Source organism: Notothenia coriiceps, unplaced genomic scaffold (genome assembly GCF_000735185.1).
Source record: "Notothenia coriiceps isolate Sejong01 unplaced genomic scaffold, NC01 NC01_scaffold00005438, whole genome shotgun sequence".
Classification (NCBI taxonomy): domain Eukaryota; kingdom Metazoa; phylum Chordata; class Actinopteri; order Perciformes; family Nototheniidae; genus Notothenia; species Notothenia coriiceps.
This window is the reverse complement of record NW_011338139.1, coordinates 30993-55447: the sequence shown is the minus strand read 5'-3', so window position 1 is coordinate 55447 and position 24455 is coordinate 30993. Positions and strand designations below refer to the sequence as shown.

General features: G+C 40.6%; 2 protein-coding genes across 3 annotated transcripts; both read left to right on the top strand.

Annotated features, from left to right (window-relative positions):
* Window positions 1-121: 121 nt before the first annotated feature.
* osbp2a (oxysterol binding protein 2a) lies at window positions 122-14387 on the top strand. Its single transcript, XM_010768234.1, has 14 exons — window positions 122-585; window positions 1735-1940; window positions 5868-6118; window positions 6216-6384; window positions 7257-7374; window positions 7473-7539; window positions 7625-7762; window positions 7849-8094; window positions 8590-8710; window positions 9052-9155; window positions 9383-9478; window positions 10046-10230; window positions 10306-10526; window positions 12123-14387. Exons 1-14 carry the CDS (start codon window positions 419-421, stop codon window positions 12260-12262), a joined length of 2229 nt encoding a protein of 742 aa, XP_010766536.1. The 5' UTR covers window positions 122-418; the 3' UTR covers window positions 12263-14387.
* Window positions 14388-15182: 795 nt separating this feature from the next.
* Window positions 15183-24173, top strand: slc35e4 (solute carrier family 35 member E4). Of its 2 annotated transcripts, none has more exons than XM_010768232.1 (3): window positions 15183-15275; window positions 16702-17312; window positions 21333-24173. In XM_010768232.1, the coding sequence occupies exons 2-3, from the start codon at window positions 16721-16723 to the stop codon at window positions 21863-21865; spliced, it is 1125 nt and encodes a 374-aa protein (XP_010766534.1). In that variant the 5' UTR covers window positions 15183-15275; window positions 16702-16720; the 3' UTR covers window positions 21866-24173. The 2 variants fall into 2 exon arrangements, with proteins under 2 accessions (XP_010766534.1, XP_010766535.1); XM_010768233.1 differs by lacking the exon at window positions 15183-15275 and adding an exon at window positions 15831-15941.
* The last annotated feature ends 282 nt before the right edge of the window (window positions 24174-24455 follow it).

The window sequence follows — 24455 nt, the reverse complement described above, 5'->3', positions numbered from 1 at the left end:
ATTCAGCACTTTTTTCAGAATCCTGCAATGATGTGGGAAACTGCAGTGAATGTCATGTGTGATATATAAAGACACACATACACACACACGCGCACAAACCGACCTGCACCCATATGCTACAGTGAGTCCTGTGATGATAGGGACGTCATCATGATCTCCCCTTCTCTCTCACTCTCATCCACAGGCTTTATTAATAACCGTAGTGCAGTTCATGTATTTTATGTAATAATGTGCTTGTTGTGTATCTAGCTGACACGTTTAGCACATCTACGTAGTTATTTTTAAACTATCTCAGGGTAAAGAGCCAACAGCTGCAAGCTAACAGTAGCTTTAGCTGAGGTGCAGTGCAGCTAGCTAACGGTACAGCTGTTGACTCCACCGACTCTCCGTCCATCCCGCTGCCGAAGAAGTGGAGCAAATGAACGAGCTGGTGAAGAGTCTGCCGTCCCCGACTCTCCCGGGGCTGCACCTGACCTGTCTGGACAGCGGGACCTACAAAGGCTGGCTCTTTAAATGGACCAACTACCTGAAGGGTTACCAGCGGCGGTGGTTCGTCCTTAGCAACGGCCTGCTGTCCTACTACAGGTAACGGTAACTAACGGTTACTGCAGCGACCGTTCGTTGGTGTACACCTGTCCCAACAGATGGGAGTACTCAGATATTGTACTTAAGTAAAAGTACTATAGTGTAGGAATACTCTGTTACATGTAAAAGTCCTGCATTCAAAATGTTAATCAAGTAAAAGTACCAACGCATTAGCATCAAATTATACTTAAAATGACCAAAAGTAGGCCTGCCCTACTCATTATGCAGATTGGCCCATTTCAGAATGATATTACGTGTTGATTATAATTACTGATACATTCATATGTTTACCATAACTGGTAAAGCCTAAAGGTGTTATTGCTGGAGTTTGTGAATTTAGGCAGGTATAAATAAAGTCTTTGTTGATTATATTTCACGTCGTTAATCTAAATCTTCAAAGTGACAGGTATTATATTAATGTAGTGGAGTAAAAGTACAATATTTGTATTAAGAACTTACTTACTTGGAGTAGTACCTCAAAGTTATACTTAAGTGCAGTACTTGAGTAAATGTACCTTAGTTACTTTACACCACTGCCTGTCGCTTTAAATAGCCTGTATTTATTCGATAAATGTCAACATTTTGTAATTGTTAAACAGCAGGTTGGCAAATACAACTTTTTAACGTTTAAGGTTATGTTGATTATGTAGCCAAATAGCTGTGCCCTGACTGATGCCAGTTTAGCTCCAAAAATCACCTGAGTCATATTCATAAGATGGATATTGAAGATTCAGGAGTTGTCAATATTTAACCAGTTATCAGCTATCCTTAGTTACATACGGTGTTCTTACTACACTGTATTTTCATTTCAGCAGTTTCTTTATTGGATATTCTATTTTCTTTTTCATAGATTCCTGTTGTGTTTATGCAGCATTGAAGCACTACGCTGGAAATATAAGAAACAATTCTGATTATTGGATTTGAGTCTACCCTCTAATTGAAACAAATATTATGGGGTGAAACAATTCTATAGTAAAACTTCTGAATCGGCATATATTCATATAAGAAGGTAGACCAAAACAAAATGTGTCCAGTGTATAAATAAAATTCTGTATTGATTTGGGTGTGTTATTTCAACAGTCAACTTCAATTGAAAAAGGAGCTGCATAATTTGCTCACATTTCCTTCTATTGTTCTCTTTCCCTTCAGGACTCAGGCTGAAATGGGACACACCTGCCGGGGCACCATTCCTTTGGCAACAACACACATCGAGGTGGGGGACACCTGCCACTTGGTGTTAACTAGCAGGGGGCGAAGCTACCACATGAAGGCGACCTCTGAGGGGGAGTGTCAGCGCTGGGTCACCGCCCTGCAGCAGGCCAAGGCTAGCTCCTCTCTGCTGATGCATCACTCAGGTAAGATGGATATTTGGTATGGTGTGTGTGTGACCTGTTTAAATGTAAATGGTAACTTCCCTCTTTCAAAATGTGTGATGATTCATGTTCACACATAATACTGTTCTGGTGCTGAGAAATAATGTGACTTCTTAAAATTGGCAGTCCTTTCATGTAGGCAAACAAACCTCTTTTTTCATTTTTGGATTAACTGAATGTGTTGTTGCTTTTAAGCTCAATTCAAAGGGCTTTAACAAAAAGCATATAACATTTAAGCACTGACACAATTAAATGTGCAAAAGACATTTTTGGACTTTAGCTTCAGATGAAAAAAGTCATTAAAAAGCCAAGAAAAACAAGCTAAAACAGAATAAGACAGGTTTTAAAATACAAGAATAAAAATTCAAATCGCTGCGTATAATTGAATAACTACATGACTGAATAAAAGGCAAACAGGAAAGTCAGCGGCTTGATTTTAAATGTCTAAAAGTTGCAGCAGACCTGCAGTTAGTTCTGAAAAACAACATGGTTTACCTGAGAGAGTCCAAGGTAGGTCAAACTCATTTGAGCTGTATCTTGAATGCAGGCTCATACCAAAATGCACATTTTATCAGTTTGCAGCATTTAATGTAATGCCAACAACAAACCACAAGAGGGCAGTGTTGTACCATAGGATGGGATGGATATATGGTACAATATTGATGCAAAATCTGCGTTTAATCATTTAATTTAAAATAACCTATTCCTTACCCCTTTCACACTATATGTTGTATTCTATGGGTATGGGAGACATTTTGCTGTCCATCCTTATTTGTCTATTAAAACACCTGCAAAGATGCACCGTGGATTTTTCTCCCCCTCTATTTCTCCCTCTTCTGTACAAATGTGCACAAACACACATGCAGCAGCTTGGCCTCCCTCCCACTCCGTCTCCTCTCTCCCTCCCTGTCTCCTTCAGTATGACGACAGTGAGAGCTGAATGAGATGACCTTCCTTCAGACTCCTCCCGCTCTGGTAGCAGGAGGGGTACAAAAAGGGAGAGGGTGTGAGGATTTTCATTGAAAATATTTTCCACCATACACTCTGTGGACAATAGAGAGACACGAGTGTAGCCTCATCTATGAGTGTCACCTTGTAAGTAACCTTTAATTATTTTTACAGAGAGCAGAACTGAAATAAAAAATAGAAGGGGTGTGCTCGCGTGCCTGCATGCATGTGTGGGTTTGTGAATGTTGCCGATTGGGATCTGTTTATGGAGTGTGTGTAAATATGGCAATTGGATTTTCTTATTGGACAGAATTTGATTTCAAGTTAACAAAATGGCTGTGGAACTTTATTTCATTGCAGAACAACAGAGCGGTATTTATTTGTATCCTCATTCTCGGGATTATGACTGTAAATGCAACACCTTGAATTGTCATTAACTCACATGTGTGCACCTTTAGGCAGCATGAACTGCTGAGTAAAAGGTTCGACCTGCAGTAAATCAATGTTTTCTGTTCATCTGGATTCTGGACCATTAACATATGGAGTCCATGATGTCACGTGTCAAGGTCTTGATGCTCTATCTCTGCATCTACCATTGTAGAACAAAGGACTTTGCCACACTGGGAGTTATTACAGCCAAAATACTAAACCAGATTTTAGAAGGGGTTTTCTTCTACTTTGTTTCTGAATTTTCCCCATGTTTCAGGTTTTATTTTGTATTGTTTTCATTCATTTTCATCATATATTTTTTATTATCCTACTTATCTACTGTCTATTTCTTGTACTACTGTCTGTTGTTGCCACTTTGGGTGAGTGCTTTGCCGGTATGTAATATTGCTGTTGCTAGGTCACCACCTCAGGGTAACAACACCGGCGGTCACGTTACGTATTTACATAGCGGACTCTCTGGTGAACAGCTGTGAGAACTTATTTTTAACAGTGTGTTATATGTCGTTATTATTCGTTGGTAAATTGGATTTTAACTAGCTCATTCATTCTCACTCAATTATTGCACCCGGTTTTTTTATTTGTTTTGAATCCTGCATTTATTTGGATATTCCATTTGGGACCTCATTTATTTCACCTCAACGCTTTCCCTTCAATTTCCTAAAGAGGCGTTTATTGTTGTTTGATTGCCATTACGCTGTCTGCTACACACTATTATAAACAGAATAACAAATGTGTATTCATCAAACACACGCGCACAAGTCCTCATGTGTTCTGCTGTGTGGGATGTGATTACAGGTTATTATATCATGAGCCTTGGGTTATTGGCTCAGTTGCAGTAATATCCGGGCAGATGAAGTGGCGGGAAGTGGATTAGAAACAAAGTAATTGAGTGGACCTTTGCGGAAGTTATCCATCACCTACACAGTATCTTGTAACAGCTATCATAGAGGCACCACATGCCTATCCTGTGACTTAACATGTAGATCAATACATCCATAGTGATAGTTTGAGTGTTCACAAGGAAGAACAGTGGAGCTCATGTTGTGCCACAGAGAGCTCTCAGACTTCATCTATATTTCAGAAGCTTCCAGTGCATCCCCATGATCTTTAAATGTGATTCTCACGTCCCACACTGTGTCCATACCAGTGCTCTCTCTATCACCTGTGGGTGTGCTATCGTGATTCAACGATGAGTCACCGATATGTCTCAGACCCTCTGGTGTCCTGCATTTAAAAAACAAAACAAAAAAAAAAACATTTATACACACCAGCAAGCCTCCCACCTTCATGTATGTTATTACTCCCACTGATGTGTTGTATGGCTATAAAAAGAACACTTTCTATATGAACAGCTGGTAGATCTTATTCAAATGTGTTGACACCTCAAACACAAGTGAGACCCTTTTCTCTCGGCTGTATGTAGGTCATGAAACCATTAACAGATGCGCGCAGGATTTCTTGTAGCCTTTCATTTTCAATCTTCTCCTTCTGAGAGTTAGTCTTTCCAGTTTGCCCCGATTATTTGTATTCCTTTCCCCCTCTCATAGTGTTCCTTTGTCTTCCTGTGCTTTACTCACACTGGCCTAGATTCAGTTAACATGGTCAGTCATAGTTTTTCTTTTAGACTGCACACACAATCTGTTTCTTTAAGCAGAGAAGACATGTTTGGACCCAGAAAATGTTTATTTCTGCATAGGAGGCAGTCATTTGCATTTAATAGATGGGTTATTTGTGTCGGCATATCAGTCTAGAGATCGATAAACAAGCCGCTGTTCATCTCTACTAAAAGAAAACCTTTTTAGGTGTTGAGAATAAAGCCTCATCTTTAAACCTCTTTTTCACTATGACCCTCTTAAACCAACACACATTTTGGCATTGGTCCATTATGACAAATATATTGTGTGAACAAGCACTAAACAAAGTTGCTGTTTATTTAAAAGTACTTTTAAACCCTAAGGCTTTGTACCAAATATGTCAGGAGGAATTACAAGAAGATGTCCTTATTTCATTTCAAGATGCTACCAAAACTGTTTTTAATTGCTCGCTATAGGGAATTAGCTTCAATAGAAAAAGGGCGTAGTAGATTTGAAAAAAGATTGTAAGCCAAAAGAGAGCCAATATAAAGGCATACCTGTAGGGTTCAATTAGTAAAGGATTTTAGATGTTCCTTTATGATGCTAGAAAATCAGTCCAGTCTCAAATCCATGAGACTGATGGAGCTCATGACGACAAGAGGAAGAGAGAGATAGAGAGGAGGAAACGGGGTAGTGCGTCATCCTTTTTCTCCCTTTTACTCTAAAAATAGCTAAGCCTCCTGATTGCACAGGCCTACGTTTCCAGGGCAACGGATTTCATTCACAGCTTCCTGATCTTGTAGAGGAAGGGGTTTTGGTGGAACGGGGTGTGAAGTTTAATTACCTACCTCCATCCTCAAACACTTTCTCATAATAACCTGTAAATGATGTCGTTCTTGCAATGACCTTATTTGTCTGTGTGTGTGTGTGTGTGAAGATGACTCGGGAGATGAAGGCCCTGTACCTCAGGAGTATCGAGCCCTAACCCAAGGGGTGCTCAAGACTCTGGCCAGCAAGCTAGACGACCTGAGCACCTGTAATGAGCTGATAGGAAAGCACGGCGCCGCCCTCCAGCGCTCACTCAGCGAGCTCGAAGAACTACGTGGATCCTCTGAGAGCTCGGACAAAGTGAAAGCCGTTAACGAGCGAGCCACGCTTTTCCGCATCACCTCCAATGCTATGATCAATGTGAGTGTAAACAGGACACTTGTCAGATGTCTCTTTTCAATGAGCAGTCTAAAGACTCGGCCTGCATGTTTTCATGTGCGTTGTGTTCACACCTCAGGCTTGTCGTGACTTCCTGGACGTAGCTGAATCTCAGAGCCGGAGATGGCAGAAGACCCTGCAGTATGAGAGAGAGCAGCGTCACCACCTGGAGGAGACCATCGAACAGTTAGCCAAACAGCACAACAGCCTGGAGAGAGCCTGGAAGGAGAACCCCGCCTCATACACAGGTGAGACTCCTCCCTCTCATCCACTCTCTTTCGTTTGGTATGCACACTTCTGTTGAGTCTCACTGAGTGAGAATATGGCCCTCTTCTGGCCAGTGGTAGAGATGCATGTGTATAACAGAAATGTGGCTCAGACAGACTGACACCTGACTACAAAGAAGCCCTCCCAAACTACCTATTTACTGACAGATATGTTTTGTTTACATTGTGCTATGTATGAATTAAAGAAGGTCATAGGTATAAGAGTGTGAAGTGAATATTGTATTAAATATCTTCCAATATGGGATTTTTCTGATAAATGTTCCCCTTTGTCAGCAAAGGTTTTTTGTTTGGTGCATATTCTAATAATGTATCATTTATTTAGCCTAACAATATTTTACAAAGTTTGCAAAGGATAGCTGTAATCTTTTGCATCTACTGTACATCAAGCTGAATTGTATATTAGGAGATATTCTCAAATGTTTGTTTTTATGGCAACATGAAGCATTTTACAGAACTTAAAATGGTCTGGAATATAGTCAAGGCTTTTTTTAAGTTACTGTGTATTATGACTTTCTATTAGATGGGCTAATTATTTGGAATGTTAAATAAAAGAGGCTTATTAAAAAACATCTTTATGGGCAAGCCTTTTAATAGATATCCATCCCTGTCATATGTTTTAGTTCCATCTAGCTTGATCTGTGTCATGTTTTGTGTTTCATGTTGCCATTTATTTTAACTTTAATAATTGTTTGTGTTAAGGTAAGGTGACGCCCTTTGTGACTGTTAGTTTGAAAACACAGTATCATGTAAATGTTATTTGGCCATACTGTACCTTGTAAAGCAGCACAAAACATGCATGATTTTTAGAATGATGAAATAAATGATCACTGTAGGTGTAGAGCGGCCTCAGGAGGGGGACGCGAGTGATGAGAATGACGACGCAGAGTTCTTCGATGCCATGGAGGACTCCCGTGCATTCATAACTGTGACTACTGGCAGCATACAGCACAAGTGAGAAATGGCCTCTAATAGCTAATAATAGTATCGGAATTGTGTTATCCATCAGGCATCACTTTAAACTGTATTATAACGGTGTTGCTTCCTCTCAGGCGCTCAGGGAGTAATCAGAGTATGATGAGTGGAAGAATGTCCAATGACTGGACTCACAATGAGAATGTAAGTTCTGAGCATTGCTCTCTTCTTGCGATACCGACTCTTAAAACTCTGACACTCAAATCAAAAGAATGTGGTTTCTTTTCAGGACACCTCAGGAACAAACCACATCCAGCTACGAAGAACAAGACGCAGTCGTATTCCTGACAAACCAAATTACTCCCTTAACCTGTGGAGCATCATGAAGAACTGCATTGGCAAAGACCTGTCAAAGATACCCATGCCTGTAAATGAAAAACCTACAGTACACATTAGCTGTTATATAACGTTTAAGCTTGATTGACTTAGGAGAAAACTTTCCTGTGATTTCAGGTCAACTTCAACGAGCCGCTGTCGATGCTGCAGCGCCTGACGGAGGATCTGGAGTACAGCGAGCTCCTGGACCGAGCGGCCCGCTGCGACTCGTCTCTGGAGCAGATGTGCCTGGTGGCGGCCTTCTCCGTGTCCTCGTACTCCACCACAGTCCATCGCACAGCCAAGCCCTTCAACCCTCTGCTGGGGGAGACCTACGAGCTGGACCGGCTGGAGGAGTATGGGTATCGCTCCATCTCTGAGCAGGTAAGACCATCACAGACACATGACCCTACAGGTATCATTTACACCAGGGGTGTCAAACTCAAGGCCCGGGGGCCAAATCCGGCCCGCAACTTCATTTTATGTGGCCCGCAAGAGCTTGCAAAGATTATAATACGTTTATTATACGGTTCCATGCCACTTTACAAAAGCACATAGCCCATAAACTACATGTCCCGCAAATGCGTCTCATTTTGTGACATGCGCACTGAGGAGACTTGCAATTATTTGCCCTGGACTTCTGCTTTCAGACGTAGTTAATTACGAAGTTATTACCCTATCCGATAATAATCCAATTCAGAGGCAATAATGTAATATAATACATTATTTTATATATATTATATATTTATATATGTATATTTATATAGTTACAACCGGCCCTTTGAGTGCAACCATAATGCTAATGTGGCCCGCGATGAAATTGAGTTTGACACCCCTGATTTACACACATTGCCTCCAGCTGATACCCTTCCTCCTCAGGTCAGTCATCACCCACCAGCTGCTGCCCACCATGTGACCTCACAGCGGGGGTGGACCCTCTGGCAGCATATCACTATTGATAGCAAGTTCCGCGGGAAATATATCTCTGTCATGCCATTAGGTAAGAGACAAGGACCTTCACTCAGTTCATGATGGCAACTACAATCCCATAAAAACACATTCATATACACAACAATTCACAATTTTGTATTTGTTGCATCATTTTCATTTTCAAAAACTCATGAACACTCTTAAAGAAGAAAAATAAACTAATGATACAAAAATAATAATAATAATAATAATAATAATAATAAATCAAGGTGAAAACAATTTAAATGAAAATAAAATAAATAATAATACTAGATAATTTAATAAAACGTATTTTTTACAATAACAATAATGCTATTACTTGTTATTCAACTGTTTTATTAAGTTTGTGTTTCTCCCTTCTCTTCACTATAGGTAACATTCACCTGCATTTCCACTCAAGCGGAAATCACTACGTGTGGAGCAAAGTGACCTCAACGGTTCACAACATTATTGTTGGGAAACTTTGGATAGATCAGGTTTGCCCCTCTCTACTTGAATTATCAGATTAAGAATAACATTTCATGTGTGAGTTTGCGCTTATCTTTAAACCAAGAGTGAAAGTATTAACGTAATGTAACGTAAAGCAACCTTCTAAAAACAGTTAATTCCCAAGAAAAGAACAAATTAGCAAACGTAGACAGATAAATAAACAGATATACACGTCTGTTTTTCTTCCTGTTTCCCTGTCTGTTGGCGTTGGCAGTCTGGGGACATTGACGTTGTAAACAACACCACCAAGGACACCTGCCGTCTCAAATTCTCCCCCTACAGCTACTTCTCCAGAGATGTCCCACGAAAAGTAAGTACCTTTCTATTCTGTCAGAGTTCATTTCAGACTGACAGCAGCTAGAACAGAAAAAGTAGAATGAAACGGCACTGAAATGTTTGTTATCCTGTTTGTAAACTTTGTCAAAATCTATCTACCCTGACTTCACGAAGTAGCAGTGGTCAATATATCGCAATAGCAGCACATTTTTAAATAAATGATCACATTGTATAGATTATCATATAGACTACTACACCCTGTTCTGGATGTATATTCATGTAAAAAAAAGTGCTTCAATGTCAGCATTAGTCAAGAATGTGTTGAAAATGGTCATAAGGCTGCACTGCTGAGAGTTCAACTGTGTTTACACTTCCCAAAGAAACACCAGCTTGTCACTGTCAGCAAATGGTTCCTGTTTACCCGAGGCATGCTGCAGCTGGAAGGCTTATAGGTCGGAATTGGAAATATTAACTGGGAGAAATCCTACCTCAGCATAAGTGAAGTAGTACCCAGCTGTGAATATGTCAGCAGTATAGCAGTCTGTCGGAGCACACATGTAACTGATCTCTTCCTGTGTGTCTTCTTCTGTGGTGCCTGCAGGTGACAGGAGTGGTGGAGGACAGAGAAGGCACAGCCAATTACATCCTGTCAGGAACCTGGGACGACAAGATGGAGAGCGCCAAAATAGTTGACAGCAGCCAAGGATGTGGAGGCTCTGAAGGCAAACAGAAGACCGTTTATCAGACTCTTCAGCCCAAACTGCTGTGGAAAAAATACCCTCTCCCGTAAGTTTAGCTTTCTTTATTTAATTGAAACAGACTCCCCTTTGACTTCTCTTAATTCTCTCTTTCCCGTTCCAGAGATAATGCGGAGAACATGCACTATTTCTCCTCCTTGGCTCTGACCCTCAATGAGCAGGAAGATGGAATAGCGCCCACCGATAGTCGTCTGAGGCCGGACCAGCGGCTGATGGAGGCGGGGGTGTGGGACGAAGCAAACATCCAGAAGCAGCGTCTGGAGGAGTGTCAGAGGCTGGAGAGGAAGAAGAGCGAGGCGCAAGCCAACCAGGCTCTGGAGGAAGGTGAGAAACAGGAAACAAGACAACAACTTGCTGTGACTTCACACAGATGTTTGAGTTCGACCATGTTATCTATACGCAGTTCGACGCTAGTGTTCATTTCATATCAGCTGTTCCATTTAATAATGAATAGAATCAAATCAAACTCAAATATATAAATAATGAGTGAAAATCTGCAATAAAAGATCATATAAGATATATTAACAAAATAAATAAAAGTGATATAACCATTAAGATAAATTAAGATAAAAAGTTTTTAAAGTGGACCTATCATGCTATATTTGAATAATATAGTGTAGGACCATACCTATATAAGGCATATTTATACTTTTTTATTTTTCAAAATACCAAACAGATCATGCGTTTTAGCCATTCCTCATTTTGCTCAATTTAACACTGTCTTTGCATGGGCTGATTCTGTGAGAACAGCACCATCTACAGGCCTGGCACTACAGCGTCTCCAGCGCTTTCGAACGGCAATGTCCGTGGCTGTCTCCTCCTGATTGGTGGAGTTGGCCCAATAGCCGTAGCGCCACTTCTGTGACGTCAGAGAAGTGTTTAAATCTGGATCAGTCTGTATCAGATCCGTTGCAGTCCCTTTTTAAGAGATTTGGGTATGGAGGAAAAGAGAGAGGGTTGTGTTTTCTGACACTTGGTGAGTTCCCTGGAACACCGGGGACACATGTTCATGTAGAAAAGACGTACAAAAGTGCATTTTGCATGATAGGTCACCTTTAAAGATGTTTTAACCGTTACATTTTACTTTTTTTTCTGTCAGACACAAAACCATAATTGTTTTGTTATCAGGTCTGGAGTTGATCTTCATGATAATATTCTTTCTTTTACCTCTGACATGACATTCAAACTACTGAGACACAGATGTGGGTTAAACCACTTTTTAAACGTGTTTTTGGCTGTGGGCAAAGGCCGAAACTTAATTTGTATTTTAGAAGAATAGATGTTACTAATCTTCAAACATAATTTTACTATAACCTTGAACTGTACTTGTTTTCCATTGACAGGTCAAAGTGAACTGCTTCTAAACTGCAGAATAGGTAATAATAGACAAAGTCACATTACAGATTCAATGGCTATCTACAGGGTGTGCGCAGAGATTGTTAAAACTGCAAAGTCTCGTCGCATTAGAAGAAACGCCTTTCTGAAATACCTTTTTGCATTCTGCCCTGAAGGGACATGTTGCTGTCTAACATAAACATTAACTCAGGTGGAATGAGATGTGGATATCGCTGGCAGGGCCTGTATGCCGCTCTTCTTTTACTTCTTTCCTTTTACTTATATGAATGTACGATGTGTTTTAATGGTTTGATGTGAAACTGCGGGTGCTGCCATCTGGACCAGGACTCTGTGGAAGGAGAGATTTTTTATATCTCAATATGCTCAATAAATGATGGATAATAAAAGGGTTGTGCATATAATGTTGCTCTTTCTGAAAAGTAAGGTCCATTCATTTGTATTCAGCTTTCCTCTGAGCACAGTCAACTGAAGCAGAGCAAAATACACAAGAAAAGACATTGTGGTGATCTGAAAATTAGTCAATATTAAAGCTTTGCCTTAAAAATATGTTTTCTGTGTCATTAGGGCAAGACATCGAGGGTTACCAGCCGCTGTGGTTCGAGAAGAAGGCGGAACATTCGGGGGAAAGCACCTACATCTACAGGGGAGGCTACTGGGAGGCCAAAGACAGACAGGACTGGAGCATATGCCCTGATATCTTCTAAGAGGTTCCCCTTAAAGCATGGCATCAGGAAAGCTGAGAGGTTCCTCCGTATAGGTTACTCCATGACTTACGGACAGCTGTGTGTATGTGGATACGTGTGTGTGTGAGTTAGTGAATGAACAAAGTACTGAAAGCAGCCGTCACTCCCAGAATTTCAAGCACAAAACAAGCTCCTACTTCCTTCTCTCTTCTGATATACTCTAACTTATCTTTTCAGAGCGCATGGCTTCAGTGTGTGTGAGTTGTATGTGTATGCTTATTCAGCACCGCAAAGAACTGATTTATGGGAGTACATAGAGTTCTCATGTGTGTCTGTGTGTGTTGAGGGGGATCGTGCCAGGGAATTTTTGGTGCGGAATGTCTTGTTCTCCTCAAAGCTGGAACAACATGTTCTTCATGCTGGGCTCTGACAGAGGCACCGGGATTTAAAGGAGAGTAGCAGGACTACGCTTTCTTCATAACTTAAAGACTTTTTCACAGCAGAACATTTATTGATCCCGCTGATTCTTGGGAATTTTTATTTAAATGCCCAAACTGTATTTTGAAGAGTTTACTGCCCAGTCTGACTGACAGCTGACAAGCAGCTACTGGACCTCTAAACCAAAGTAGAAGTCATTCTCTTTGGACGGACAAATGACTGAATACACTGAGGTTTTACAGACACTGCTGCTTCCCACATCTTGAAATCAAGCTTCTGTTTGACTACATTAAAGGAGCACCTCCCCTATTAGCTATGAAGATTACTACACATCCTGTGGAAACAGTTGTACAGTTGGATGTTTTCACAGGCTCTGCAGAAAATGTGTCGAGTCAGAGAAAATCACTTAAGTGACGTCACTTGAGTACTCTCTGAGAACACTTTTAGGTTGCATTATGGGAAATGAAGGCTGCAGCATTGAGCTCGACCAGTGAGAGTCAGGATATCTATACCTTTGTTGCTTATATTTGGATCACTTTCTTTTAAATGTGTCTTTAAGACTTAATGCAAGCGCAACAGTAATTAGCTGCAGGAACACAATGCGAACGTTAAACCGGTTTAGCCTGGGGGATTTTTTTCAGCAAAGAATTATATTGGTGCTTAATGGTAATTTTAGCCTTATTTATGTAATGAAGTAGTAATTCCCAAGTAGTTACTGCAATCTGAGATTGTGTACAGATTATAGAAATCCGTCAAGCTATTTTTTGTTTGAGGGGATTAACATTCAGGGTGATTTATTTTAAGAAAAATGTACACAAATAACTGGATTTATCATACTTTAAAGTAGCAACAAACTTCTTTCCCAATAGTTTAAAGTGTAGAAGACGCTAGCTTTGAATTGGTGTCAATCCTAAAATGGCTTTATTTGGACATGGCAGCTATAACATAACTGCACGGTAACATAAGAAGAAAATACTCCCAGGTCAGAGGCGTGTATTAGGCAGCACAAAAGTATGTTTTGGCATTCAATTAGCTGAAGGATCATTATGTTAAGGAATCAGATTCAAACACATCAGTCAGGACCAGAAAACCTTATTAAAGTAGGCTTGGCAATAGTTTTTTGTGTGTACATTAGTAGTAAATATATATACTGTAACCAATATTAACCTCTGTATTTATAGTTTTCATCAAATGGTGTACTATAATAGGGCATGATGCACATGTACATTTAGCCGGTTGCTTTTGGCCTTTATATAGCGAGAATAGAATAGAAATAGAATAGCCTAATGTAGAATCACTGTAAGGAAATATTGTTTCACATTACTTGAACATTTTCATTTTGGGCACTTCTTAAAATCTATCTGTGTATCTTAAATGGAGTCAGGATTGTATACCAGTTATACTGAGATGTTGGAGGAATTCAATGATAATTATAATATATATAATAAGATGATAGAAATAAGTTGTTGTTTAAATAAAGCACAATGTTGTGTTTCCTTGCAGGTAATTATCATGGTAATTACACATATTACATCATCTCAACATATAGCCATGCATGGTTTTAGAGTGCTTAAGCATTTCTGTAGTGGAAGCCTCTTCACCTAGCTAATTGTTTGGACTCTTTACTGAAACATGATGTGAACTCACCTTTTGTGCCCAATGACCTGAAAAATGTTATATTTTTTAGCTCAATAAAAACATAAAGCTGTGCTGTTGTTATACTGTCACACCACTGTTGTTCATGTGCATGTAAATGAAGCTTTCCAGAGAAACTGTGTCTGTCATGATGCATCAAGAACAACAACCCATTTATCTTGGGATAGTGTCACTATTCTGGGATGAGGTCAAATGTCAGACAACAAAAAAAGAAACGAGACACCAGAAATGTATGTTAACAATATGCTAAAATATAAGGATATCTAAACATCCCATAAATGTTAACTCAGGTTTGTTCTCCATTATGTTACAGACATACTTAGGTTTTTCTGAACTTTTGCAATAGCTGTTTCTTTTATAATTAATCATCTGGTGAATTTTTGCAAGAAAAAGTAAACACATTTTGCATTCATCGTGGTTTATGTGATGATTTATACTTTCACTTGACTGAACTGGTATCGTAAACGACATGAACATTTGAATTGTGAACATATATTTGCATTAAGCTTTACTCAACGCCCTGAACAGTATGATTAACAAACCTGTTTCCTCAACAAACTATGTCCTAAAAGTCATTACACTGTGTAAAGTTGAGGGAATATTGAATTGGATTGTGTGGTAATGCACTAATATCTCAAATTTGTTTGGGTAATTAACACTATCTGTTATAGGTCATTATTAGCATTATGTAAATTAAACCCAGATGTTGCTAGCTACTGTATGTTTTCATATTCTGTGGTGATTATTTGCATTTTGCGGTTGAGGTTGCATTCAGCTTGCACCATGCCCTGAACTGGCATAGCCCTTTAAAACGAACATCCAATGACACTGAAGCGCGTCTGCTGTCTCGACCAGCCTGACAGCACGGTGACCCACAGCCGGAGGTTTATGAGGGATGCTGCTGCTGACAGTGTTGTGGAGGTACTCGTCGAAGAACAAGGTAAAAACCTCATATTTTCTAAGAAAATGTCAGTGAGCGCAGTTGTAGTCTTGCTAATGTTGACTATACAAATGTAAGCCAACACCGTGTCAGGCAGCCAGAGTGAAGGTTGGTGTTGTTTTGAGGTAGCAACCTACTGCTAGCTGTTAGCTTGAACCGCAGTCATACATCTGCCTTCAGAAGTGCGCTGATCGTTGAAGCCGATTTTTGGAATAGTCATTGTGGCCAAACGGTGATACTACAACTAACGTGACGTCATGTTAGCCCAAAAAGACTTTCCCATTGTCTAACATTTCTTTTTAAGCCAATTAAACTTCATGCATGAACACTTTCATGGACCTTGTTTAAAAGATTAGGGTTTAAAATGCGCCAAAAGCTGAATCCATGGTTATTTTACCTCTCCATTCATTTGACTCATGGGTATATAAATAAGAACTGAGCCGAGAGCGGGAGATCGGAGGAGGGGCTTAAGGAAAACTGAAGTGAGCATGCTCTGTAAACAAAAGTACCCGGATTATCCGGGTACTTTCTGAATCTACAGTCGCTCCAATGTTAGGCTTCATGCGCCACTGAGCGACTCTCATAGGAATTAACAGAGCCTGTCTCCGACTCAGTATCCAGTTGTCTTCATACATGTTTGGAGTCCAGTGACAGTCTGTAGCAGAGGTGAGCTAACCTAATCTACCTTGTTTATCTTATTCTGTCTCATAAAGAAAATGTTGTGCTCTTGTGTTAACGGTTACCGAGGCTCCAAACAGGAAACCGATAGCTAGCTACATGTTATGCTGTGTCAAAAATAAACCCCGAGCTAGTCTGTGTTTATGAACAACAACAGTGAGTTGTCAGAGTTTCCCTCTGCTAAAGTCAGTGCTGGGAAATGACTTACACGATCTCCCTGTGCAATGAAGTAAGCTGCTATTTAAAGCCTTAACCATCACCTCTGTCAGCTGCGGCGGCGGGGCACTGTCTGGTATTTATTACATTTCCTACATTTATTGCACTAGTTTGCCTATGGTGTTTACTTCAGTGCTGGTTTTTTTGGTGCAACACCGTGAAATCGTCCGCGTCAGTCCATTGCTGAATGTCAGGATAGTAACCAATCCCTCGGTCCTCTTATGGGGAGACGGGACGTACTGCTTTCCAGCCCGCCCTCCTCAGTCCTCCCCCCCCTGTCTGTCTTGCTGGTCCGGCATATGTCATTTTGCCTGCGCGGGGTAAGTTACACAACCAGCCCGTCATGCAAAATAGAAACACGTGTCTATAGGCGGTGCTGAAAAATACAGGTTCACTGAATAACAAAGACCGGCTAACACCCGAGAGGATGGACAGATAGCTGTGTCGCATGTTATTTAACCGGTTTTACTGCCACAACCATGCCGGTTTGATCATGAATTTTAATTGAATATGACATGTGTTTTCCTTCCAGGGAGGACAATGATAAGAACATGATCAGCGCCGATGGCTTCTCAAAATGCGAGGCGACTCTGCCAGAGGGAGCAAGGAGGAGGCCACCCGCAGAGACTCTCCATCTGCTGTCAGCTGTTATTGTTTGGCTTGTGACCGGAACCACCATCTCCAGCCTCAACAAATGGATATTTGCCGTGTACAACTTCAGGTACCCTCTACTGCTGTCAGCGCTGCACATGCTGACAGCTATAGTGGTGGACTATGGGCTGATCAAACTGCAAGTGATCCGCCATAAAGAGTCTGCAGTGCAGGTGCTGACCCACAGTGCAAAATGTAAGGTGTTCCTGTTGAGTCTGACTTTCTGTGCGAGTATCGCTTTTGGGAACATGGGTTTGAACTATGTCCAGCTGTCGTTTGCGCAAATGATCTACACCACCACCCCGATCTTTACTTTGGCCATCTCTACGCTGATCCTGGGCAAGCAACACCATTTCCTCAAGTACACAGCCATGATGCCCATCTGCCTGGGGGCCTCGTTCAGCATCATGGGAGAGGTCCAGTACGACCGGACCGGCTGCTTCTTTGTGTTTGCAGCCACCATGTTGAGGGGCGTCAAGACCATTCAGCAGAGTAAGTACAACTGAGCCTCTTCAATGTCCTGCCTCAGACTGTTAACATTTAGTTATCTGTGTTTTTTTCCTGTCACTATAGAAAGTTTCCTTTTTCATCTTTTAATACTCTTTTTATACTGGAAAATTCATCTCATGCCACAGACATCCGAGGTTATTTTAGTGCCTCACCCTTACATGGTCCTGGAACCTTTTTGATTCTCTTCTCAGTTCAGTAACACGCCCTTACATTAAAGTGGAGAGTCAAACTGGCATAATTTCTGGTTACTTAGGGAACGTTATACAAACATCAATAGACAGACTGTACATGCTGATCCGTGGTCTGACTGGTATTGCTGGTTTATGAAAGAAATGGAAGAACCTTTTCAGTCATCATCAGCTCAGTTAAGCTTAGATAGAGTTTCCTTTTATTTGTCCCCTACGCTTCTGGACACTATTTGTTGTTACATACTGCATTTGGTGAAGAGACGCACAGAATCACTGTAGAGTATAGGATCTGGTAACATTTGAACATTTCGCGACAATTTATTCATTGTCAATTAATAATCTTTTTTTTGTTTAATTTTTACTTGCTGGATAATCCTGGTAAAAACAAAGAGGATGTTGATTACTAAACAAACATTTTGACCTTGCATGTATGTCAATAGTTTAGGTGATTCTTGAAAAAGAAAAGGATTCCTTTCTTGAACGAATGTTATTAAGGCTGAGTATTGCCAATTATCCAATGTACTCATTTATCTAATGTTCTGTGTTATCAGGAAAGCCTTTGTAGCAGGATTTGCCTTCAAGATAGTTTGTAGAGGATAAGGTTTTCTCACGTAATTACTCTCCATAACATTGTAGTTACCAGAGAAAAAAAAAGCAAGTAATGAGTTTCTCAACATACATGAAGGTGTATATATAGAGCTCCTGTATTAAATGGTTATGTAACACTTTAGCAGTTTTTCCCAGAAGGTTGGAAGGCTACATACTTGGTACCTCGAGGAGCCGGGGGGGGGAACCTCGAGGAGCCGGGGGGAGGGGGAACCTCGCGTCACGATTACTGAGGCAGGCTTGTGACTATCGGGTCATTAGTTCAAATAATCCGGTGTAGCTGCTCAGTGACACACAGTACAAGACTGTAAACATGTGCTTCACTAACAGGCAATGTAACTTCTGCCTTCAAAAAAAGTTAATAAAGTTAAAAAAGGAGGTCCTGCTTTTAGATTTGGAGGCAGAATGTATAAACAAGGTCCAGCAGGTTAAAGCTGCTGCACATTACCTTTGATTTGAATTGCCAAACGATCTAGAGCAGCGGTTTTCAAAGTGTGAGGCGCCCCACGCGGGGGGGGGGGCGGCGGCGTAAGAAAAAAATAATGAGAAAAAGATGAGTAAAGTGACGCTTGCACACATTTGGCTGTCTGTGGAGACCGAGTTCCCCCAACTCGCCAAAAAGGCTGTAAAAGAGCTCATTCCCTTCACCTCCACCATGGGGCGGACTGGCCATGTGTGTGTTCTAGAGAATCACAGAACGCCCGGCCGTCAGCGGTCCGTCAGCGGTCCGTCGTCGGCCAGCTCGGTTCGCTGACGGCCGGGACCGCCCTTTATTTTTTATGTTTTTAAACGGCATCATTTGAGTTAGGCTGACAGGCGACAGAGTGTCCCCCCCCATTGACAGCACACTACCGTGCTCTACCAATTGGTGTGGGCTGGGCTGGGTGAGATTCCAGGGCTGATTTTTACTCCCAGTCCGCCCCTGCCTCCACCTACCTGTGTGAGTGCGGGTTTCCCACTAAAGTAGGGGTGAGTGTAATAAGGAGGCAAAGTTGACGTTCAGTGTGTTGCCGGGAGCATATAAGGATTTATCCACGATGTTGAAAACAGGTTTAAAAAAAGTGATTGTTTAATGTTTTAAGGAGGTGACGCTACTCAGCCAATGAAATGGGTGCAGTCAGTGAGTCAGCACGATAGATTCAAACACACACAGAGACGAGACAAGAAGAGAGAAACTCTCCGAGTCATTTCAAATGGCGTGCTCAAAAAAGAGAAAGGTAGACAGCGAAAACAGAGCGTTTAATGACATTTTCTCTTACTGGACCTCTTTGAAATGCAATTGAATACACCTGCATTATAGCAACAACAACAATTATAATAATAATAATAATAATAATAGCAATAATGTTCTGTTCTTATGTTCTCTGGGGGAGGCTCACCTTCCCACACTTTGAAAACCCCTGATCTAGAGGTTGTCTCAAGTTTCCAAAATCTATTTCCATCTCCACATGTTGTTGTTGTTGTAACTCTGATTCCCTTATAAGTTTACCTCTGACGCACTTTGGTAGTGCTCATGTTTTTGTTTAACGCCATTCCCCAGGTTTGCCACTAGCTGTGAACACTTCGAAGTGTTAACAGTGACGTGAGTTCTTACTAAAACATAAAGATGTTGTATAGATGTGCTACTTGTCCAGACCCATGATACATGTAAGGTTCCAAACTGGATTTGCATAATTTCCTGCTTATCAGACAACTTCATAGCTTTGGCTTGAGTCCACAGAGAAGAGTCTGTCCTTGTTGTTTTGATTAGAAGCATGCTGGAACCCTCTGTAATTATTCCACTAAAATATAGGTACTTCGGGTATTTTACAGGCTTTTGAGTGGCTTAACAATTTCTTCAAAGTAGGAAATGCAGTTTAAGAAAAAATACTTTTGTCTTTGACATTTTCTGTGTCTTTTGGATCATTTTTGTAACTGCTGCGAATGTTTTTGTGTTTACCTAAGGTTGTGTAAAAGACGTTTTGTTCTTACATTATATTTTAGTTCTCTTGAGCACACTTTGTAGTGCACGCTTTGTAGTGCACACTTTGTAGTGCACGCAGGGAATATAAGATAAGATGGGCCTTTATTTATCCCCGTAGGGAAATCACCTGTCATGGCAGTAACAGAATAAACAGAAACACAGATATTACAAATGGAATATCAATATACACAAGAATACAAAGAATACAAGTAAAATAACATTTATTAACCTATAATATAAGAGTATAATCAGCACTTGTACATTTTGACTGTGTCAGGTCACCTTCCACAATGGCTGATATGTTATCCTTAAATTACAAATGTCATTTTTTAAAGAAACATTAAAAATGTAAGTCATAATGTGTATAAAGAACAAAAACCTTCAACATTGATTTTGGAAGCGCCAGATGAAAAACAAGAAATGGCCAGTAGAAATGTTCAGTTCAAAGTCAAGCGAACTTTATTGTGAATCTTTCAGTTAGTGTGTGAAGACAGAGAGATCCAAATACTGTTTCCCCAATCATGAAGAAAAAAGAATACAAATATATATATATATAATTAAATAACAAGATATACATATTTGTATATATATATATATACATACACACACACCTGTACACCCGTTACCTCCACAGTGGCAGTGGAGGTAAAACTTAAGTTCAGACCCCGAGTGAATGACGGACACCTTACAGTCAGACTTGATCTACACATGACACTGTCCATGTCAATAAACACGTTCATGTTTTTAACCGCCACAGATATTTCTGTGTTACCTAAGGTTGTGAAAATGGCATATTAGCAATCCTCTTTCACGCTTGTTGTTACAGCTTACCTTATTAGTTAACTACTCTTTGTAAAGGAATGACACAAGTGCCTCTCATCTGCCAAATACAGTGTACATTTAACTCTGTCGGGTAAATAGGTCACCTGCAACCACAGCAGATAGGTTTTCTTTATATATCAATTTTATAAGACAATGCCTTGGATAAAAAAACATTCATTAAATACATGTATTACCTATTTCTACTGTATGTTACCACTGACTGTGTCCAATCAAACGCTTTCTAGTTTCTACATAGATTTTAGAAGTAACAGGGCCCAGTAGAAATGTAAAGTAACCCTCACAATAGCATATGAGGAACAAATAACAGACCTTGAGTTGTTCAAAGTCTACACACGACACTATCAAAGTCAATCAACACCGTCATGTTTTGTAATGGCTGAAAACATGTGTCTGTCTCCTCAGGCATCTTACTCCAGGAGGAGAAGATCAACTCTGTTTTCCTGCTCTACCTGATGTCCATTCCCAGCTTCTGCATCCTGGCGGTGGCCGCTCTGGCCTTAGAGAACTGGGCAGTGCTGGAGTCCCCGTTTCACTACGACTGCCACCTGTGGGTCTTCATCCTGCTCAGCTGCCTGGGCTCAGTCATGTACAACCTGGCCAGCTGCTGCGTCATCACGCTCACCTCCGCCGTCACTCTGCATATCCTGGGCAACCTGAGCGTGGTGGGCAACCTGCTGCTGTCTCAGCTGCTTTTCGGCAGCGAGCTCTCCGCCCTGAGCTGCGCCGGCGCCGTGCTCACGTTATCCGGCATGCTCATCTATCAGAACTCAGAGTACATCGTCAGCTTCATGGAAGCACGCAAAGCCAAAGCTGAAAAGTCTGAACATGTGGATTCTCACACTACAAGCGGAGAGGACGTGGACAAAACCAGTGAATCTGAACCGACACACCCTCAGCCGAGAGCAGACGGGAAACGGGAGGATAAGATAGACTGAACAGAGAGGATGAAGGAGAGAATAAAGAAAGTTGAAGGATGAAATGAAAAGCCTCTTCCTGTAGTTGTCTACCGTTTGTTTCGAGCAGCAGCAGAGGGAGTGTGACCTTATAAGGCCATAATCACTTATGATGTTATTCGATTTGACTTAACATCCTCCTTAATTTCTTCTCTGGTCACACTGAAGACGAGTGCTTGGAGAGGAAGAGCTTGCCTTTACTTGTCATGGTGATGGTTGAATTCTCTCCTTCATCTGTAGGTCACCCAACCATAGCCTGTAGCGGTATATGCATGCATAAGCACACCAAACGGTCTGATATCTCACGAGGTATTCACACTGTCACTCATACTCCTCCACTGTGAACATGTTCTCATTGACAGAGGGCTCTGAGCGTGTTTTGGGCGGCGGTCGTGGATCCTGCAGAGAGCCTGGTGTGTATCACTCCGTCAAAATCTGAACGGCACAATTTGTACTAAAAATATATCTGAATGGTACTGTGACCTGACATTCACCTGGCCCTGCCACGTGAGGGACTGGGGTTTTGGCAGCTTCTCTTTTTTCTTTGTATTGTTATGTGAAGCAGGCAGCTTGTTAGATAAGGACACTAAACGTTATATTCAGAGGCAGAAGCTACAACGATGAACAAAGCCAACGTAATTGTGCAATGAGACAACTCTCTCAACTCTTTCCCTCTACTGAAGCACATTTGAACTGAAAGAGGTCTGCATGGTTTGTCCTCACATATCGCCCTCAGTGTGGCTGCAGTTGAGGCCTAGATTTTGTTCTCAGGCAGTCTCTGTAGAATAAGTCCAATTATTTCCATCAGCGCGCTCCTCCTCCTCGCTGTAGCTTTCCTCAATAATTAGGTTCACGAGTTCTCTAAGGAGTGTCACTCAACTTTAGCTGCCGCGTCCCAGTGGAAGAGATAAGGGGAAATACAATTAAGGTGTCCTTTTAAAGGTTGCTTCTTAAATCCAATCTTCTGTTAGGTTTGATGTTCCCCTCTCTGCCGGGGACATCTTCTTAAAGTTGGGAACACTTCCAGAAAAACTGACCTCTGCTGAACAGTGTTATCTTTTAGTTTTTTTCAGTATTTGAAAATCATGTTACTGACATTATTTTATTTTGTGACAAAACACATTTTATCCCGCTTTTAATATTTCTTTGGTTGGTCCTGATGTGTCTTGCACATGCATACGTTTTAACATTACAGTAAAGTCTGTTACGATCCCTCCGACATGTACGTTGTGCCAAATGTCTCTATAAGATTTCTGGTACCACTGTGCGAAATATTTGTTCTGTCATCAATCCAACACGTTCATTGCTCACTGGCAGTTTGATTTCTCACAAGACGACGACAACAACTAAGCCATACGTCAAGGTTCCTTTAATTTATGACACCCGCCACGTTTTCTCTATAGTTTGCCATAAAAATAACTGCAGGCAGCATTGTTTGCTTACATATTTGACTATTCCATATTTAAAATATCAAGGATGCCATTCATGCAATTACATAACATCATATGTACACTTTTCCCTCAGTCAATTATTGGGAGAATACTCCCGAAAATATTTTATTTTGCAGTTTGATAAATAGTTTTGTGGGTGTAATATTTCAAAACTAGTTAAAAGATTGTGTACAGCAGATCATTTCACTGGGTTTACATGATTGAATACCTCAGATGTTAAATAGGAATTGTTATGCCCTGTGTTCTTTTATTATGAACTACTAGACTGAGATCAAGCAGCTTGACACCCACCACAATAGAAGTGCAGCATGTGAATGATTTCACTGTGTCCAGTAGGCCACAGAACATATTTCAAAACACTCTCATGTTGTGTCCAAGGACTCCATCTTTTAGTTTTTACCTCTTTTAACAATCACTAACTTGTGGGAGTGTGGCTGCTTGCCTTCATGTACATCATGTTGAGTAGATTATGAGTGTGGGGCAAAGAAACTGTTGCACTTAAAGAGGTTACGAAGACGCTGCCTTCAAAGCCTACGGTTCCTGTGTAAATACTGGTTTAAACTGTTTGAAAAGCTAGTCTGGTGTACATAGTTATTTTATGATAGTAGTGTATTTTATAGTCATATATGGCTGGTTTAACTGATTCAAGAATGAAGCGTTTGCCTCATGCCTTATTTGGACATTCTGTAGATAAGACAGAAGTTATTTGATTTGTCCTTTTGTCCATTTCTTTGATCCATACTTTGAATGCCAACAGCGGCTGGTGCTTCTGTTGAGGGGTAAAGAAATGGCCGTTTCATAAACACTGCAGATGCTTGAAATAAAAAATACAATAACAATTACCAAACCAACAACCTCTTTGACTCAAATGTTTTACAGTTACAGTTTAAATTCATATTTCTATCCTAGTTTTTCAAAAATGTCAATGAAATATCTAACTTCTAGATACATGTTTATGACCTGATGGTGTTAAATGCTATTTTACCTTTTAATTATTTCGTTTTTTTTTTGCCATTTACAAGTGAAACTATTAAATTACATACATTTACCACATTGAGTTGATGAAATCTGTACAAATTACAGCTGTAATTTAAGGGTATTTTCATTACAGATTAAACTTT

What these genes read in the sequence shown, in the direction of transcription:
- osbp2a (XM_010768234.1), top strand. Translation starts at nt 419, where the DNA reads ATGAACGAGCTGGTGAAGAGTCTGCCGTCCCCGACTCTCCCGGGGCTG. An exon ending in ATCGCTCCATCTCTGAGCAG is followed by an intron (nt 8,095 to 8,589) that starts GTAAGACCATCA and finishes CTTCCTCCTCAG; the next exon opens with GTCAGTCATCACCCACCAGC. An exon ending in GGAAACTTTGGATAGATCAG is followed by an intron (nt 9,156 to 9,382) that starts GTTTGCCCCTCT and finishes TGGCGTTGGCAG; the next exon opens with TCTGGGGACATTGACGTTGT.
- slc35e4 (XM_010768232.1), top strand. Translation starts at nt 16,721, where the DNA reads ATGATCAGCGCCGATGGCTTCTCAAAATGCGAGGCGACTCTGCCAGAG. An exon ending in CGTCAAGACCATTCAGCAGA is followed by an intron (nt 17,313 to 21,332) that starts GTAAGTACAACT and finishes CTGTCTCCTCAG; the next exon opens with GCATCTTACTCCAGGAGGAG.